Source organism: Anomaloglossus baeobatrachus, chromosome 7 (assembly GCF_048569485.1).
Source record: "Anomaloglossus baeobatrachus isolate aAnoBae1 chromosome 7, aAnoBae1.hap1, whole genome shotgun sequence".
Lineage (NCBI taxonomy): Eukaryota > Metazoa > Chordata > Amphibia > Anura > Aromobatidae > Anomaloglossus > Anomaloglossus baeobatrachus.
Genome location: NC_134359.1, coordinates 99,692,221 through 99,712,684, shown reverse-complemented (window position 1 = coordinate 99,712,684; position 20,464 = coordinate 99,692,221). Strand labels below are relative to the sequence as shown.

The following is a 20,464-nucleotide window of genomic DNA, read 5'->3' as shown; positions in this document are numbered from 1 at the left end:
GTTTTTGGCTTGAAATATTTTTTTAATTAGGCTTCATTAAAAATGTTGCATCTTCTATAGCGTTTTTGTTACATTGTTTAACCCTTTGAACTCTGACTTAGTCATGTGTCCTTTCGGCTTTTATTTTAAAAAACGAATGCTTTATATAAACCACGCTATTGCAGTTGTCTGTTAATTGGTGGATTTCCTTAAGAAGAAGTAAGGACACACTTCGAAACGCATAGAAATAAAAACACCTACATTCAACTACTCAGCACTTTGCACCCTCATTTTTTATAGCAGCACAGATCTATTTCACAACTTTATTCTGGTTCCTGCTATTATGATTGTATTTTCCTAAATATAGATACATAAACAATGCCATCCGTAGCTTATGATGATACTGCTTATGATGAAATGAGATAAGCCAGCAACATTATCCTGGTGGAAACTGGGAAATTAGGGGCACTTTGCACACTACGACATCGCAGCTGCGATGTCGGTGGGGTCAAATTGAAAGTGACGCACATCCGGCATCGCTGTCGATATTGTAGTGTGCAAATCCTTTTTGATACAATTAACGAGCGCAAAAACGTCCAAATCGTATCATCGGTGTACCGTTGGTCATTTCCATAATTTCGGAAGGACCGATGTTACGATGTTGTTCCTTGTTATTGCGGCAGCACACATCGCTGTGTGTGACGCCGCAGGAGCGAGGAACATCTGCTACCTGCGTCCTGCGGCTCACGCCAGCTATGCGGAAGGACGGAGGTGGGTGGGATGTTTACGTCCTGCTCAGCTCTGCCTCTCCACTTCTATTGGCCGCCTGCCGTGTGATGTCGCTATGACGCCACATGACCCGCCCCCTTAATAAGGAGGCGGTTCGCCGGCCAGAGCGACGTCGCAGGGCAGGTGAGTGCATGTGAAGCTGGCATAGCGATAATGTTCGCTACGGCAGCTATCGCCATGATATCGCAGCTGCGACTGGGGCGGGTACTATCGCGCACGGCATCGCAGCATCGGCTTGCGATGTCGTAGTGTGCAAAGTGCCCCTTAGGCTATAAAGTGACAAAGTTGGTGTAAACAAATAGAATAGTAGCTCGCATGGGGCAGAGTCACCCCCAAATTTGTGGAGAGGCCACAGATCAAGACTTACAAACAAGTAAAATATGTTATCAGTTCCAATAATCTACCCCTTTAAGGGATCTAAAATCAAACTATGAATAAGCAACAATACTGAAATGTCCGCAAGACAAAAAGAGAAGGGTACTAAGATATTAACATTGTTAAGGCAACACATTAATCACAGACCTTTGTGTAGAAACTGGGAATGGAGATGAGAGGCGAGGTAAGAAAAATAATCTTTATTCATTGATGTAGTTGTGGCGCCCCAGGACCTGGTCGCCACAACAGCATTGCCCTCCCAAAGGGTTAATGCTGAGCCTGGAGGTAATTGGGAGATCTATTGGCCAGTAAGTTAACACTCAACACAATTCTCCCTCCGGCCAGCAGAGGGAGCTCTGAACCTGGAACTTCAGGGAGGATTCCTTAAGTCTGGCTGAAGGGAGGAAGTAGTGGTTAGTCTGGAGACAGGAGTGAAAGAGTGCAGACGCAGGGTAGTGCTGCCTTGTGAAACTGGGGCCTAGAGCTTGGATAGCTTGGCCCAGTGAAGCAAGGGGAGCAGAGAGGCACAGCAGAGACTCGGACATCGGAGTCTGTAGTTGCCAGGGCATAAAATCCATCCCTGGTAGCTGAATCCGGAGGGCAGGAGAGCTGCAAGCCCCCTGGCCCAGAAGTAATCTGAAGGTACAGCTGCATGCCAAGGGCCTGGTGTGGGCTCCAGCAGAGAAGCACCAGAGAGGGCCTGCGCAGTCTACCACACAGAAAGGGGGACGAACAACAAGTCCCAGCAGCAAGAGGGCAATTGCAAACCTAAAGTGCAGTGTCCTAAAACAGCAGAGAAAGATTAAGGAGTAGGCCTCATACTCAACTGGCCAAAGATCACCCCAGGCACTTCCAGGCCGGCCGGATCATCTTTACCATCTGTGACGGTCTCCCTGGACTAAGTTTCTGCCGAGTAAAAGAGGAGAAGGTAAAGAGACTACTGTTTGTGCCTGTTTCTTTCATTGCTTGTCGGCCCTGCACCGTGTTAGTCACACAGCACCATAGACTTCCACAAGCACCAACTGTGCCCCGGGCATTGCTCCACCTGTGGGGAGCAGTACCACCATTGCTGCTATAACATCATCCCGGTGGCCTCACACAGCAGCGGCGGCTTAATAGCCGCAGACCACAGGTGGCGTCACGAATACAAACTTAAAGTCATCCGCCACATATTCAACTGACACCCACCAGGGCCACGGAGCCGGGCCCAGCCACCACTGACTACCACCGGACTAGTCCGGCCCGGCACCGGGTGTCCCATAGCCCTGGGGTGGGCGAGTCAACTTTTGGCGTCACGAACAGGATTTCGTGCCCGGTCACACCGGGTACTGTGCGCCTGCAGGAATTGTGCTTAAAAGACTGTGTACTGTCTGTAAACCGCCGCCGCCATTAGCCTCGCCGAGCGCAGGAAGAAGGGGGGCGTGCCTGAAAAAGAGCGCGAAGGGAGCGCGCCATCAGAGCAGAGCGCTGTTAACCCCGCGCGACCCAGAAGGAAATTTGAAAAGTGAACGGAGCCTGGTAAGGTTCACTAAGGGGGAGGAAGATGTCCGACTCAGAGGGAGAGCAGGTGGCTGCCATCGCCCAAGGCGCCGCAGCACCGGCCGAAGCAGTCCCAGTCGCCGTCGCCCCGGCCCCCACTGTAGCGCCGGTAATGCCGATCACCATGCCGTACATACCGGGAGCAGAATGGCTGCCGCAGTACTCCGGGGAGTCCCATACCTTGAGTGACTTCAGAGAAAGCCTGCACAGCTTATTCCGGGTGTATCCGCTGACTGAGAGCCAGAAGGTGGGCATAGTAATGGGACAGCTAGCCGGCGCAGCCCAGCGTGAAGCGAAGTCCTGGCCTGATACAGATAAAGGGACAGCAGCCCAGATACTGGCCAAGCTAAAGAGTACGTTTGACACCCGCACCGCAGCAGAGATAAAGATGAGATTCTTTGGGTGCAAGCAGCGGGCCACAGACAGCATAAGGGACTATGCCTTAAACTTGCAGGAGGCCCTGAAAGCAGTTAAACAGGTGGATCCAGAGAGTGTACGTGAAGAAGACAAACTCCTAACTGAGCAGTTCATAGAGGGGCTCCTGTCAGATGCCCACAGGACCCAGCTGCGTATCCTGGTCCTGCAGAACCCTGCTCTGGACTTTGCCAAGTTTAAGGACCAGGCCATCAGGGTACTGAGAGAATCTACACCGAATGACCCAGTACCCCTCCGGCCTCTTGCTATCACGTACCCCGGGGTGGTGCCTGCAACCCGAGCCACTGCAGGGGCTGAGGCGCAGTCCCTGGATAAGGATCCCACTGCAGAGCTCAGACAGCAGTTCCAGGAGCTGACCAAGACTGTGGCTGCCCTTGCCAAGACCGTGCAGTCTCTACAAATGACCCCCTCGCCTGCAAAAATCGAGTTGGCCTCCAGGCCAGAGGACGTCCCATGGATGCGACAGAGGAGGATTCCGCCGACCCGAGGCAGAGACACAGACCGGTATGATTCAACAGGACAACCGATCTGCCGCCACTGCAACCAGGCGGGCCACATTGCACGACGCTGTCCTTTAAATGGGCTGAGCCTGGGGCCAGGAGCCAACCCCCAGGTGTAAGGAAGCCCGGCTCAAACCCCAGCCGCAGCAAGTATGTGGGAGGACGACCGGTCCTTCCCATTGTGCTGGATGGGATCCCTTTGAATGCCCTCCTGGATACGGGGTCCCAGGTAACAACCATCCCCCACAAACTGTACAAAAGATATTGGGCTGATTCAGACATTGACCATGGCCCAGATGATGATTTAACAATTGTGGCCAGTAATGGTCAGCCCTTACCTCAAATTGGGTACAAAGAAGTAACCATTAAAGTGGGGCGGGTGGAATTGCCATGTCAGGGGATGATAATTGTAGATATTGATCGCAAAGAATCTTACCCACTGCTAACCATTGGTACAAATGTGATAGAAAATTGTATTGCCGAAGTGATAATTTTGTTGCAACAGGCGTCTGAAACTGCCAGCTCCGGGCAGCAGCGTGCCCTACAGAGGGAGATCAGAGCCCTGATGAGGAGGCAGCAGGTAGAGCTGGCCGGAGGAGAAATTGGCAGTGTGAGGGTAAGTGACCCCCTCCCCATTGTAATACCCCCAAGAAGTGAAATGTTGATATGGTGTCGGGCAGCAATATGCCTCAAGGGTCAGGATTACCATGCCTTGGTAGAACCGGTGTATTCAGACAGTAGGCCTGGAGTCCTGATAGCCAGAGGGGTAGCGGACGTCCGCAAGGGGAGAGTGCCCGTCCGTGTCTTGAATTGTGGGGAGGAGGAGGCCAAATTGCCCCGGTACGCCACTGTAGCAAAACTGTACACTGTCAGCAACAATACCATTAAAGCAGTGGAACCCTTGATCCCGTCCGACCAGGCGGAAGACAATGGGTCCAAGGGGCAGCCGGAAGACTGGTGCCAAAAATTACATGTAGGCACCGACTCCACCCCCTCGCACCAAAAGCATGGGGTTTACCGGGTGGTACAGGAGTACGAGCGGGTCTTCAGCAAACACCCCCTAGATTTTGGGCAGGTGAAAGGGGTTAAACATCAAATCCCCACGGGTGATCATCATCCCATTAAAGAGAGATACCGCCCTGTACCCCCCGCACAGTATCAGTGTGCCAAGGAAATGTTACGGGAAATGAAGGAGGCTGGGGTTATCAGAGATAGTTGTAGCCCCTGGGCAGCTCCACTAGTGCTCGTAAAGAAAAAAGATGGTACGATGAGAATGTGTGTAGATTACAGGCAAATTAACCGCATTACACATAAAGATGCTTATCCACTGCCCAGAATAGAGGAGTCACTAACAGCCTTAAAGTCAGCTAACTATTTCTCCACCTTGGATCTCACCAGTGGGTATTGGCAGGTTCCCGTGGCAGAGGCGGACAAGGAGAAGACTGCATTCACGACACCAATGGGCCTCTGTGAGTTCAATTGTATGCCATTCGGGCTCTGCAACGCCCCAGGGACATTCCAAAGGTTGATGGAGTGCTGCTTGGGCCACCACAACTTTGAAACCGTGCTGTTGTACCTGGATGACGTCATAGTCTACTCCAAGACTTATGAGGACCACCTGAAGCACTTAGCAGAAGTGTTTGAGTCCTTGTCGAAATATGGCCTGAAGATCAAGCCGTCCAAATGTCACCTCTTGAAGCCAAAGGTACAGTACCTGGGTCATGTGGTCAGCGCAGAAGGTGTGGCACCTGATCCGGAGAAAGTCACTGTAATCAAGGACTGGCCAAGACCCACCACAGTGAAGGAGGTGCGGCAGTTCCTTGGACTGGTGGGCTACTACCGAAGGTTCATTGATGGTTTCACCAAGATAGCAGCGCCCCTTCAAGATCTCCTGGTGGGCCAGCCAAAGCAGGCTAAGAAGCAGAGCCCTCCATTTGAATGGAGCAGCCAACTGGAAACATCCTTTGTCCGGCTGAAAGGGGCTCTCACGGGAGAAGAAATTCTGGCCTACCCTGACTACAGCCAACCGTTTGTACTGTATACAGACGCCAGCAACGTGGGACTGGGAGCAGTTCTGTCCCAGGTACAGGGAGGCAGAGAGAGGGTGATAGCGTACGCCAGTAGGAAGCTTCGGCCCACAGAAAGGAATCCAGAAAACTACAGTTCCTTCAAGCTGGAGTTCCTCGCTATTGTTTGGGCAGTGACTGAACGCTTCAAGCACTATCTGGCATCGGCCAAGTTCACCATCTTCACGGACAACAATCCGTTGACACACCTGGCAACAGCCAAGTTAGGTGCGATGGAACAGCGATGGATGGCCCGGCTGTCTAACTTTGACTTTACCATCAAGTATCGGGCTGGCAAGAAGAATAACAATGCTGATGCGCTGTCCAGAATGCCTCACTTACCCGAGTCTGGAGAAGACCTGGATGAACTCGAAGAGATAGAGTTACCGGCTTTCCATCACCAAGGTGTTTCCCAGTGTGAGCATGCTGTGGGAGTGAAGCGCTCAAGCCAGCACGAGGTCTCGGTCAACCCATTACTCCACCATAATTGGGAAGAAACACAGAATGGTGACCCGGCCGTGCGATTGGTCAAAGAGAAGCTAGCGCAAGCTGAGACCCATCTTGGCCCAGACGCTCCAGAGGAAGCCCAGCAGCTGTGGAAGGAGAGGGGACGACTGTTCACCTACCAAGGCAAGCTCTGCAAGAGATATGTCAACTGGCGAACAAATTAACTTGTCTGGCAGATAGTGGTTCCGCAGAGGGATGCTCCAATGGTCCTAGCAGCGTATCATGATAACGCAGGACACTTCGGGTGGAAGAAGTTGGAGGCCCTACTCCGTGATCGGTTCTATTGGGTGCACATGAGAAAGATGATCGAGAAGTGGTGCCGAGACTGTGGCCCGTGTAACCTGAGGCGGAAGGATGATGCCAGCCAAAGGTCTCCCCTACAGCCAATTGTCACGAAGCAGCCCCTGGAGTTGGTGGCCCTGGACCACGTGAAGCTAACACCAAGCCGGTCAGGCTATGTGTACGCCCTCACCATTGTGGACCATTACTCTCGTTTCCTGGTAGTAGTGCCTGTGAAGGACCAGACAGCCAGGACAGCAGCTAGAGCGTTCCAGGCATCCTTTTGTCGACCTCACGGCTATCCGGAAAGGGTACTGACTGATCAGGGTCCTGCATTCGAGGCTGAAGTTTTCCAAGAGTTCTGTAACATGTACGGTTGTAAGAAAATCCGAACCACACCGTACCACCCCCAAACCAATGGACTGTGCGAGAAAATGAACCATGTGGTTATTGATATGCTGAAGACCCTACCGCTGGAGGAAAGGAACCAATGGCCAGAAAAGTTGCCAGATCTGGTAGACCTGTACAACCATATCCCAGTGAATTCGACCAACTGCAGCCCCGCTTACCTGATGCGAGCCAGGCCTGGCAAGTTGCCTGTAGACTTTGAGATGGGGACTGTGTCGCCTGAGGCGGTTCAAGAAATAGAGGATTGGGATACAGAACGGCAGCAGCGGTACCGTAAGGTCCAGGAGTGCGTAGAGAGGAGCCTGTCTCAAGCAAGAACGAGACAAGAGCAGCATTACAATCAAACAGCCCCAGCAACTCCCTTAGCACCTGGAGAACAAGTCCTCAAGAAGAAGCAGAGGACGCATAAATTGGATGATCAGTGGGAAAACGAGCCCTACACCATTATCCCCTCCAACTTTGACAATAGTAAGGTATGCCTCATAAGCAAGGATGAAGGCAAGACCTATCAAGCAATTTCCCGAGACCGCCTGAAAGCGTGCCCTGAACGGTGCAGAATCCAAAGAGAAATGGAAGGAGTACAAGGAAGTCCCCAAAGTCAAGAGAAAGAAGGGGAGATGATTCAAACCATCCTTGGAAAGTTCCGCAAAACTTGGACCCGAATAAACAATGCTATAGTGGTACCAGTTTTGACGTTTCCGCAGTTGGTCGAGCCAGAAACAGAAGAGGTTCCGGATCCACCTAAAGAACCGTCCGCGCCAGCACGAGATGACACGCCAGCAGTGGAACAGGAGGATCAACCCCCTGTCAGTGGTGAACCTGTCATACCCTTGGCGACTCTTAGCCCACAAAGGCAACCATCACGCTTACCTATTGGGGTTAGGCCCACCTGTAGTGCTGAGATAGAAGACGCACCACGTAGTCAGGGGCAAACACCAGAGCTACGTAGGTCCCAGCGCAGCACTCGGGGACAACCCCCTCCAAGGTATAGAGAGTCAACTGTATAAGGGAAAAAGAAGGAGTATTTATTAGAATGTACATAGTTATGCAAAATGTCTGTAAGGTTGTGTACAAAATGTTTTTCTTTTCTTTGATTGCGAAAATGGACAATTGGGCCACTGGACTATGGGTGGCCAACACCTAAATTGTTCATAGTTAGCACCAGTGTGCTCGACACCCCTGAAGAAAAACCCGTCCGGCGTGCATAGAGTGGGGTCATCAATGCTCTGACGCACGCCCAGAGCCTACGTTGGGGGTTTGATCGCGGCGGGTCCCCCATGGAGCAGTGTAATGGACACCCGGCGGGGAGCCACACTGGACTCTTATAGTAATGTTTAAGTTTGTAACGTTAAAGTATTTGCGCCTCCCATAATGGGATGAAATGTTCTAACATGTCATGTTTGTTTCTACAGTCCGGGAGTACTGAATTTAACTAAGGGGGAGTGTGGCGCCCCAGGACCTGGTCGCCACAACAGCATTGCCCTCCCAAAGGGTTAATGCTGAGCCTGGAGGTAATTGGGAGATCTATTGGCCAGTAAGTTAACACTCAACACAATTCTCCCTCCGGCCAGCAGAGGGAGCTCTGAACCTGGAACTTCAGGGAGGATTCCTTAAGTCTGGCTGAAGGGAGGAAGTAGTGGTTAGTCTGGAGACAGGAGTGAAAGAGTGCAGACGCAGGGTAGTGCTGCCTTGTGAAACTGGGGCCTAGAGCTTGGATAGCTTGGCCCAGTGAAGCAAGGGGAGCAGAGAGGCACAGCAGAGACTCGGACATCGGAGTCTGTAGTTGCCAGGGCATAAAATCCATCCCTGGTAGCTGAATCCGGAAGGCAGGAGAGCTGCAAGCCCCCTGGCCCAGAAGTAATCTGAAGGTACAGCTGCATGCCAAGGGCCTGGTGTGGGCTCCAGCAGAGAAGCACCAGAGAGGGCCTGCGCAGTCTACCACACAGAAAGGGGGACGAACAACAAGTCCCAGCAGCAAGAGGGCAATTGCAAACCTAAAGTGCAGTGTCCTAAAACAGCAGAGAAAGATTAAGGAGTAGGCCTCATACTCAACTGGCCAAAGATCACCCCAGGCACTTCCAGGCCGGCCGGATCATCTTTACCATCTGTGACGGTCTCCCTGGACTAAGTTTCTGCCGAGTAAAAGAGGAGAAGGTAAAGAGACTACTGTTTGTGCCTGTTTCTTTCATTGCTTGTCGGCCCTGCACCGTGTTAGTCACACAGCACCATAGACTTCCACAAGCACCAACTGTGCCCCGGGCATTGCTCCACCTGTGGGGAGCAGTACCACCATTGCTGCTATAACATCATCCCGGTGGCCTCACACAGCAGCGGCGGCTTAATAGCCGCAGACCACAGGTGGCGTCACGAATACAAACTTAAAGTCATCCGCCACATATTCAACTGACACCCACCAGGGCCACGGAGCCGGGCCCAGCCACCACTGACTACCACCGGACTAGTCCGGCCCGGCACCGGGTGTCCCATAGCCCTGGGGTGGGCGAGTCATAGTGCTATTGATTTCACAGCGCCTTACATACATTGGCAATACTGTCCCCATTGGGGCTCACAATCTAAATTCCCTATCAGTATGTCTTTGGAGTGTGGGAGGAAATCGGAGAACCTGGAGGAAACCCACGCAAACACGGGGAGAACATACAAACTGCTTGCAGATGGTGTCCTTGGTGGGATTTGAACTCAGGACCCCCGATGCTGCATGCTAACAACTGAGCCACCATGCCACCCAGCCACTGTTTGGGAGAATTGCCTGCCTAGAATGCTCAGCATTCTGAGGAATAATTTATCAAGAGATGCAATATACACTCAAATATGGAAACTATATCCCATCTTACTGAGGGTGCATACTGCAGTACAAGGCATGCCTCTTAATGAATCAGGCAACCCCCAAAGTTGCCTCTCTGCACCTTGCCAAAATTTTTTCTCTAGACAAGGACAGGAGTAAGATTTGAGACATAAGTTTTACCACATCTCACCATGAATCAGACAGGTGAAGATCGTCATACCCCATCCCAAGCCATTTCCACCTACTTTGTCGGACTGAGCCATAACTGTTGTGAAAACCTCATAAGTCGCAAAATATTGTGTTGCATAAAACTTTAGTGACTTTTCATAGTTTATTACATTTTTCTGGCTTAAAAGCTTTCATGGATCAGGGATTTTATCTTTAAAGGGAATCTGCCAGCAGGATTTCACATCCCAAACTATTTCTATGCACAAATAGATTTTTCAAAGAAAAGTCCAGCAATATCTACATGGTCAGTTTTTTCATTACTGAGAAATTGGCTCTTGAAATGATATGCAACTTACGCTGTTGATCGGAAACCTCTGTCACTCCATCTCTACTCCCCACCCAGCACCACCTCCTGTGGATTAACTGACAGTTCCGTTGTCAGATGTCACACAGCATAGAGGTCGTCAGTCACGCAGAAAGTGGCAGAGCTGAGCAGGCTCTAGAGCTGGAGTGACAGAGGCTTCAGATCTGCAGCCTCATTTGCATATTAATGCAAACTCTGGTTTCTCAGTAACAGAGGAACAGACTGGCCATGTAAAGGTATTGCTGGACTTGTCTTTGAAAGAGCTACATGTGCATATAAATAGTTTTTGAGGAGAAATCCTGCTGACAAATATACGTCATGTTCATAAAATGTCATGCTGCAGATTTCAAATTAGTAGAACTAGATAAGGTATCATGCTGATACGTGACTGTGTAGCGCCCCTGAGACCCTCAAGGCACTACAGGGAACTGCATCCTCTTGGGGATGCAGGACCTACCCCCTAGGACCTAGAGTACTAGTGCCTTTTCCACCAGAACACAATCTAAATCCTAGTTCTCCTCTATTCGGGCTTCCCACAGACTTACATTGCGCATCGAATATTCGCATACCGGCGTATTCGCATATTATCGGATATTTGCGCAGCTGAATATTGCCGAATATTTGTGATATTCGATCATCCCTAATGATGATGTCTGGGTGTTAGCATACCTATCTGTAATTCCATGCACCTATAAATAGGTGCTGGTGGATGAGCTCCAAAAAAGTAAAACACTATTGATAATGGATCCAGACTCTGCATGTCTCCAGCAAAACTTTAGTGCACATGTGCAAAGTAAGGAGACAGTATATGCAACTGAATGGTTTTGCTTCCATAATAGCAATACATAAACGGTCTGCTGGAGACATCAGAGTCCCCTAGAGCGCTGGCACCTTTGTGAGTTTTGTTTTTCCTAGGGTGCCAACCTTCAGGATCAGGCAGGACAATATCTAGGGCTGATTTTTGAGGGCACATTTTCTAGGCACTCGTGCATTTATCCTTGCCTCTGCCTCCTCTTCACCCCTGCCCTCTACGGCTCCTTTCACACTGTTTAGCCTTACGTTCACAGGTCCCGTCAGGGCATTCGTCCAAACCACCCCTCTCCTACCCCGCAAAGCGTGCTTCGGATGCATGCGCCGACAGGGCCATTGACTGTAATGGACTGTTTTGTACCATTTTTGCACATATACGTTTTCTGCAGACCGACACCTGAATGTAGTCGACTATGTTCGGGTGTCCGTCTGCAGAAAATGTATATGCACGAAAATGGTACAAAACAGAGCACACACTAACGTAGTGTGCTCCATTACAGTCAATGGCCCTGTCAGCGCATGCGTCCCAAACACGCTTTGAGGGGTGGGGGAGGGGCGGTTGGGACGGATGCCCTGACAGGCCCTGTGAACGTAAGGCAAAACGCAGTGTGAAAGGAGCCTTGTAGGTTTGTAGATTTACTGTATTCTGTGCTTGAATGCTGGTTAAGTGGTTGCTTGGTGCGACAACTGCATCTGCACAACTCCAGCTTCCTTCTTATTTGGATTGGGGACTTTTGTCTGTCTTTGCATATACATGCCAATAAAGTATAAGGGAGTTTTTTGTATGTTAGCTTTTTCTAAAAAAAAAAAAAACCCTAACAATTTTTTATTATCAACATTCCCCACCTATTCTAATAGTGTAAAGGAATTCTACTTCTAGTCTTATGAATATTGTGCCATATAAGTCAGTCTTTTGTTTGTGGCAAGTTTGATTATTTCACTGTATTCAGATGTATTGGACCAATTTTGATCCAATTTTAATTCTGATATTTTTTTCCATTTTCAGGACCTAACTGCTTTGCAGGCACCACTATCATCCCAGCAGGGATTGAAGTCAAAGTGGATGATTGTAACATTTGTCACTGCCACAACGGAGACTGGTGGAAACCAGCACAGTGTTCAAAAAGAGAGTGCCATGGGAAGCAAACCCTATAGACATGCGGTGCCTATACCAGATGTGTGAGGGGCTGCCTCTACATCCAAGCTCATGGACTAGATAAACTCTTAAGACTACAAACATATTGGACAAGAGCAGTACAGAGCTTACAGGCACAAAAATGGACACTTCTTAAGCAAAGGTGTTACATTGTGCTGGATCCAGCTGAACTATGTACACAGCAATGAACTTCACACACAGCTCTGCATCACGTAATATCCTCCTCTGGGGGCGGCTTCAATTTTATGACAAGGTTTAACCAAACAGAACGCTGAGACTTTCTAGTGTGACACTGTGAGGAGACGTTGGTTCCATTTCATCAATTCCCCACCACTTCACCTGACAATCTTTTCTTTCTTTGTAGTCTCCTGTTATTTCCAGCCATATTTTGCAAACATTGAATTTGTATGCTCCACTGAAATTCACAATCTAAACTTAGTCCATAGCCACAGTAAAAAAACGAATTTATAGGGAAGCTATCACGTATTATTTAAATAAGGTTTGTGTGTTGAAATTATTTTTGGCTATATAGATTTGGCAATGTATTTTTTTCATATCATGATCTTTATTTAAAAAAAAAAAAAAAATTGTAATCTTGCATATTTCACACTGACCGCTTTTTTAGACTCATACGTCTTTTCCTTTAACACTAGAAGTTCCCAGGAATTTCGAGCTCTATAGGGTTCCAATGGTAGAAATGTTAAATGACCCCTCCCTGGGACTTCTAGTGTTAAGGAAGCGGTTCACCCATATTTATTATTGGCCACAACGATATTATGTTGAAAAGCAAGGTTTCTCTCAAATACCTTGTGTTGCCAATAGTGGCTGTGAGCGGCGCTGTTACAGACCGCTCTTCCCATTGACTGACCACCGGGCTCCGAGACCTTGGGGATCCGGTGATGTCACGTCAACTTCCTGCTCGCCTGACATCACCGATGTGGGCCCCAGTCTTCCTGAGTGAATGGGCTGTGGGTGGCGTTTCACCGCTCGTCACAGCCCAGCATTGCTCCTGCTAGCTGCGCTCTGCAATGAGGGAGCAGGGAGGTGTCGCGTTGTCATGAGCGATGAAACTCTGCCCACAGCACAGTCACTTACGGAGACTGGGGCCTGCCGCGGTGATGTTAGGTTAGCAGGAAGTTGACGTTACATCATCGGATCCCCGAGGTCACGGAGCCTGGGGGTCAGGAGATGGGGAAGAGAGGTATTTGAGAGAAACATTGCTTCTCAACATAATATCGATGTGGCCAATAATGCACATGGGTGAACCACCCCTTTAAGGAAGTGGTTTCAGAAAGGCTTCTTATCATTAGAGGCAGGATTAAATTAACAGGTAACACCTCTGTTTACAGCTGATAACACAGGATCCACAAATCACAATAGCCAATTTTCCATTGGCTATCACATGACATTACACAAGCTCATTACATACTTCAATATAAATGATAGGGTCAAGTCTTTTCAATTTGACTATGTACATGTGTTCTTTACTAAAACAGAAAGTTATAGTCTAAAACGCCCCTGTTCCCAGTGTGAAAATGGAAAGATATATATATATGTATATGTATATGTATGTGTGTGTGTGTGTATATATATTATATACACAGATTGTGATATATAAGAAAAAAACAAAGGTAGCGATGTATAAAAGAAAATTTACATGAAGCCTGGATTTATGCAATAGGTCATCTTCTGATGATAGCTTTGCTTTAAAACAAATATGATCAGTGCCAAAATATGATGGAGATGGAAAATCAAACTATAGATGTTTTGTAAGTTTACCCATGTCTGTTCAGTCTATGAAAGCAAGTAGTTTTAATAATTTGGAGTACAGAGCGAATTTGTTACATACCTTCAAATTTTTTACATCAAAAATAAGTTAGAGGTATTGATTGATAATTAACCATTTCCTTGTCATAGATTGCCAGTTATAGTTTGCCAGTTGACTTCTATTGCACTTTCATAAATTTTAGAGGCATCATAGATACATTTTATTAGGTATTTGCCATTAGATATGAGCAAATATTTTGGAACACAATACCCAGAATTAGTGATGAGCGAACTGTTCGTTGCTCAGAATGAGCATTTTGATGTTTGGGTGCTCAGTATTTATTTAATAAATGTCAATGAGGAACGAGAGCATTTTTCTGGAAGTTCTGGAAAAATTCTCGAATTCTCCATTCACTTCCAGTATACTTTGTAAACAAGTACTGAGCACCCAAGCATCAAAATGCTAATTAGGAGCACCCAAGCAACAAACAGTTCACTCGTCGCTACCCGGAATAAGATAAAAACTGGATGCAATGAATAACAGGGGAGAGCATCATTTTGGTGCATTTATATTAGTTGAGCACATGTTATTCATTCTAAATAAACACAATTTTGTTTCCGCTTAGCTACCTATTTGTCTAAATCACAAGACCTTATCCACAAGGCTTTTATGAGCTTGTTGTGACATTCATTTGAAGTTGTATCATTCATTTGAAGAGATACTGTTTTCTCCAGAATGATAATGTCTTAGCCTAATGTTTGGGGGCTGACACTGTCATTGAAGAATTAGGCACTAGTTGTGATCCATGCTTTGGATATATCCATCCGTTAGTGACTCTTAGCTTCATGTAGATTGTAGATCATTGGACCAATATTGATCCAATTTTAGTTCTGATATTTTTTTTCCATTGTCAGGACCTAACTGCTTTTCTGGCACCACTATCATCACCAATATTATTATTATAATAACATTAATTTTCACGTAAACGAGATTCCACACACCCCACAAACTCACTTATTATTCACCAATTATTTAGAGAAAATCATTGGCCCTGGGTGTATTTGATTTTACACATTTGTCTCCCCTCCCAAAAAAAAAAAAAAAATTTTATCTGACTAGAGATCATTCACAAATCATGCCCTTTTGCTGACTTTAAAAACTTTTTTAATTATCCTACAGTAAATCCAGACTATGATTTTGTTTTTATCATATACATTATTACTTTACTTTCCTCTCATATATCATCTTACATGGCTGTTTCAATGTCTAGTTCATTTACCTTTACAAGTTTCTTTTGGCTGCTAACTAAGATTCATATACTACCTTCAAACAATCTCTATACGAGACATACTTATACAGGGGCAAACCCCCGTACTTTAATTGTTCGAATATATTTTAGGGATTTTACTGAGCAGCACTTCAAAGGCGCTTCTAAAAGAGCAGGATCCGGGCATTGAAACAGCAGTGCAACATAGTGTTTGGGTGAGAAGGAAGTTCAAAATAAGGAAAGGGGGTAAAGTAATGTATTCCAAAAATTCATACCTTTACAATGCCAATAGGATGATTAAATAAAAAAATGTTGATACTCTTTAAAGTGGTATTCTCAAGTTCTCTCTTGGGCAGCTTAGAGCAGTGCAGTCTCCTTACTTCTTGGTTTCTAGCAGTGACATAGGGCGTATAGTAAAACTATATTAACAGAACTATAAAGCTCAGCACAAGTTCTGCTGCAACACATTCATCTACCAGTGGTTTGTTATAGGTCTACACTGTTATCACTGTGTTTCCACATAGAGATAACAAGGCATTTGAACATGCAGTAAACTCCAGACAGCAAGAGCAGAGAGCTGTGTGATTAGACCTGCTCTGAAAGCTGTGGTCTGGTAATGTTGCAAAAGACAGACAGGGAGGGAGTTGAGCTGAAACTGCTGTATGGAAATCAATGGGCAGGAGAGAGGTGGCTGGAGTGTTAAGAGTCAACCTCTCTCCTGGAATGTAGTTGCACACTCAGCCTAGCTCTGGAGGCCTGGCTCCATGGAAACTATAGTTGTGTACTATAAAACATAAAATCTCTCATTGCAGGAGAATGGACAACAGATAGAAAGAACAGGTCAATTGCAAACTTGCTTATTTTCATGCTAACTAATTAATGCAATTTAAGAACTTGAGAACACCCCTTTAATCATTCTCATATATCCAAGGTGTATTCACAACCCGTCCATTCATTCCAGTGGATTTGCATATTCTTCAAGTTATGTGTAAGAAATGTCAAGAGCAGAGGTCTACTAATAACATCTCTCAAGAGACCTTCTAAACACTGTAACAATTCAAGTTAGTGTTTTGTTGTAATCAAAGTACTTGTCAAACTTGGATTGCAATTTTCTGAAACTTTGTCATCGAAGAGTTGCATGTCCTCCATCAATGTTTTGCGCCGAATTCTCCATAATTTTCTAGATAATCCGATTATTTTCTATTGTTTAGTGGTTCAGAAAAGCAAAACAAGAAGAGGCATATTATCTTTCTTGAGAATCACAATGAATGGTCACTATATTATTGTATGATCATCCATATTCTGAGATCAAATTTATCTGATTTTCAAATCTGGCATTTTTTTCTTAATGAAAATTTTGTATAAAGAATTCTTAAGGCCGCTTTACACGCAACGACATTGCTAACGTGATGTCATTGCGGTCACGGAATTTGTAACGCACATCCGGCCTCGTTAGCGATGTTGCGTGTGACACGTACGAGTGATCGCTAATGAGCAAAAATACTCACCTTATCGTTGCTCGTTGACACGCTGTCCAGTTCCCAAATATCATTGCTGCTACAGGTACGATGTTGTTCGTCGTTCCTGTGGCAGCACACATCGCTACGTGTGACACCGCAGGAACAAGGAACCTCACCTTACCTGCGGCCGCCGGCAATGAGGAAGGAAGGAGGTGGGCGGGATGTTAGCCCCTTTGCTTCTATTGGGCGGCCGCTTAGTGACGTCGCTGTGACACTGAACGAACCTCCCCCTTAGAAAGGACGCGGTTCGCCGGTCACAGCGACGTCGCTAGACAGGTAAGTAATGTGACGGGTCCGAGCGATGTTGTGCGCCACGGGCAGCGATTTGCTCGTGACGCACAACCGATGGGGGCGAGTACGCACGTTAGCGGTCTCGCTAGCGAGATCGCAGCGTGTAAAGCGGCCTTTAGATTCATCCTAGAGATGAGCAAATTTATTTGAGGGGAATTTAATTCTTCATAAATTTTACAAATATTTTTATTTTCTAGATTTCCTGCAATTCACTTCTCTAGAATTCACCAATATAGCGGCCAGCTGGCTGCCATTTTGCTAAACCATAGAGGGCCAGTAAAAGATTAAAAAAACAATAATAATGCCCACATCACCACTCATCTGCCCCACAGTCCCCATCTCTCAATTAAAGTTTTCGCATGTCTTCTTTTTGTCTTCCCTTGATACACACATCTTTTTCAACCTGCTTCACTCCATGCCAGAGTTTCTGGCTGACTAGGCCTCTGAAATCCACATGGACTGTGACGTCACAGTGCAGGTCGAGACTAGTGATGGGCGAATAGTGAAATATTTGGATAATTCCTATGGAAATATCGAGTATGCTTCAAGTATTCTTCACAAATAATGAACCTAATACAAGTCAATGGGGTACGCAAGAATGTTTCTGGGAAATCTTCAAGAAAAATGCTCGGGTTCCCCATTGACTTGCATTATGTTCGTTATTTGTGACGAATACTGGAATTTTACTAGGTATTCAGTAAGAATAATCCAAACCCGAATAGTTCACTGTTTGCCGATCTCTAGTCGTGATATCACGACATGTATCCCCCCTAAGGCACTGAGAAGGCAGTGACATCACGCAGGAACATCAGATGCCAGAAGCCATGGCTCAGAGTGAAGAAGGCTAAAGAAGATGCTACAATACGGGAAGGCAAAAAGAGAGGTGTGAAGTACTGTACGGCAGACATTGGGGCAGCAGGATAGGTGATTTGTGCGGGGAGAATTTTTTTTTCTTTTTACATATGTTTATTAAGAAGACCTAGCATAATAAAAAAAATTTCAATTTGCATCAAATACCTTTGAGGCTAATCAAATTTCCTCATAAATTCACATTATTTGGAGATTTCTAATCTCTGCAGATTTGACAATCTACAGTTCTTCCCCTTGTTCTCCTAAAATGGCTGATAATCATGATCATACCTATATTCTTTATTACCTTGGGTGTAAGACACCCTACTGGAAAGGGATAACCAATTTACATTGTCTACTAGCATTACAACATAATTTTTGGTCGTAGACTAAAGACATCTCAGGAATGAGACGAACATCTGAATACATCAATATATAACCTTATACCCTACAGCCAATACACCCCTGTATAAGAATTGGGAAAACATAGCAAATTATCATGGCGCCAGCTCCGGTCTGACCAATAAGGACATGATAAATGTAGTTTCCGTGCACACAGTAATTTGTATGCATACAGAATTCAGGCCATATGATACCCACACTAGTCTCATACAGGGATTGACAATATAGCAAAGGGTTAAAATGACATCAGATATACATAATAGAAGTCATACAGGATATTATATCATAGAAAACTTTATCAATATACTGGTGCCCGTCACATCATAGCACATGTGGTTCTGCTAGCCAGATATTAATGTCTATAGTTGTGCCTATGAAGCAGTGCTAGCTATATGTCAGCAGACAAAATACAGTGCCAACCATAGTAGTGTCCACACTAATGTGCCAACCAAATGGCAGTGCCAAATAGTCTTAACCATGTAGAAGTGCCTAAATAGTGGTCATACGCATAAAACAGCATCTATGTAGCACTTCAGCCAAATACTACTTGTATTCCACGATTCCTCATTTTCTCCCAAATCTTACTTGGCAGTGACTTCTGCCACCTATATATTATGGACAAATTATTCCTAATTAATTCTAATATTTGGACATTTCTAGAAGTGCCACCTTCCTTCCACCACACCCCAGCGTCACTGAACCAAGTGAGTAAAAGCAGAAAAATCAGATTCATTTACTAAATCCCATCATACCTAATGAAAGAGGTGGGAAAAATATAAACTCTTTTGATAATGGTCACTTTTTTATCTTTTGATGTAAACATACGAGAAGTGTAAAAGAATAAGATACTACAGAATATTGTGAAGAATTTGACTATATTATGCAGCCAAATTGAAACCTTTACATTAGTAGCTATATAGATCTGTACTAAACTCCAAACTATATAAATAGTTTTCTAAAAATGATAGTATTATTTTATTTTACCAATTTGGAAATAGCAAGTCATCTGCACTGCTGGTATTGAGTCCAATAAAGGCGTCCAATCCAAGAGCGGGTATCAGTCTTGAAGTTTCTCTCCTTAGATCTTCAGCAGTTTCAGTTTGAGAAGAAGTACCGTAATAATGCTTCAAAACGAGTAGAGTACAAAACTGCACAAAGGGGGACCATTAACAGCTCATCAGTCCAAGGAAATAGAGGTTTGGTGCACTGATATCTGGGCCGGTTATCAGGAGATGTAGACTGGACAAGGACGGAAAAATTCAGCAGCCGCAAATAGTTGATTGAATTTTAAAACATAGCTTTAATGTTGTCTATTAAGACAATTCCATAAAACATGTGTAGACCAAAAAATGCCATCTATGCCTTTGCGAGCAAAAGGAGACATGCTCTTAATCATGACTAAAGCGGGCTTTACAAGCTACGACATCGCTAATGCGAACTCGTTGGGGTCACGGAATTGGTGACGCACATCCGGCCGCATTAGCGATGCCGTTGCATGTGACACCAATGAGCAATTTTGCATCGTTGCAAAAACGTGCATAATCGCTCATCGATGACATGGGGGTCCATTCTCAAAAATCGTTACTGCAGCAGTAACGAAGTTGTTCCTCGTTCCTGCGGCAGCACACATCGCTCCGTGTGACACCGCAGGAACGAGGAACCTCTCCTTACCTGCCTCCCGGCCGCTATGCGGAAGGAGGTGGGTGGGATGTTCGTCCCGCTCATCTCCGCCCCTCCGCTTCTATTGGGCGGCAGTTCAGTGACGCAGCTGTGACGTCGCTGTGACGCCGCACGGACCGCTCCCTTAGAAAGGAGGTGGTTCGCCGGTCACAGCGACGTCGCCAGGCAGGTAAGTATGTGTGACATGTCTGGGCGATATTGTGCGGCATGGGCAGCGATTTGCCCGTGTCGCACAACAGATGGGGGCGGGTACGCACACTGGCGATATCGGTATCAATATCGCAGTGTGTAAAGCGGCCTTAAGAGTATGTCTCCTCATCTTGCTTGAAATGCATAGATGGAGGTTTTTGGTCTACACATGTTTTAGGGAATTGTTTTAATAGACAACATTAAAGCTATGTGTTAAAATTCAACCAACTATTTGAGGCTGCTGAATTTTTCCATCTTTGTCCAGAATAAAACCGCACTGATAGTCGGTCTTGAATTTGACTCCTTTATTGGGCACATTA

General features: G+C 46.2%; 1 protein-coding gene across 1 annotated transcript in view; it reads left to right on the top strand.

Moving 5' to 3' along the window:
• VWC2L (von Willebrand factor C domain containing 2 like) overlaps positions 1-19,549 on the top strand; it is a 268,255-nt gene extending 248,706 nt beyond the window's left edge. Inside the window, exon 4 of the mRNA XM_075317528.1 lies at positions 12,029-19,549. Within this exon, the coding sequence (XP_075173643.1) occupies positions 12,029-12,177 (149 nt within the window). The 3' untranslated portion in view covers positions 12,178-19,549. The remainder of the gene's footprint in view (positions 1-12,028) is intronic.
• Positions 19,550-20,464: the final 915 nt, after the last annotated feature.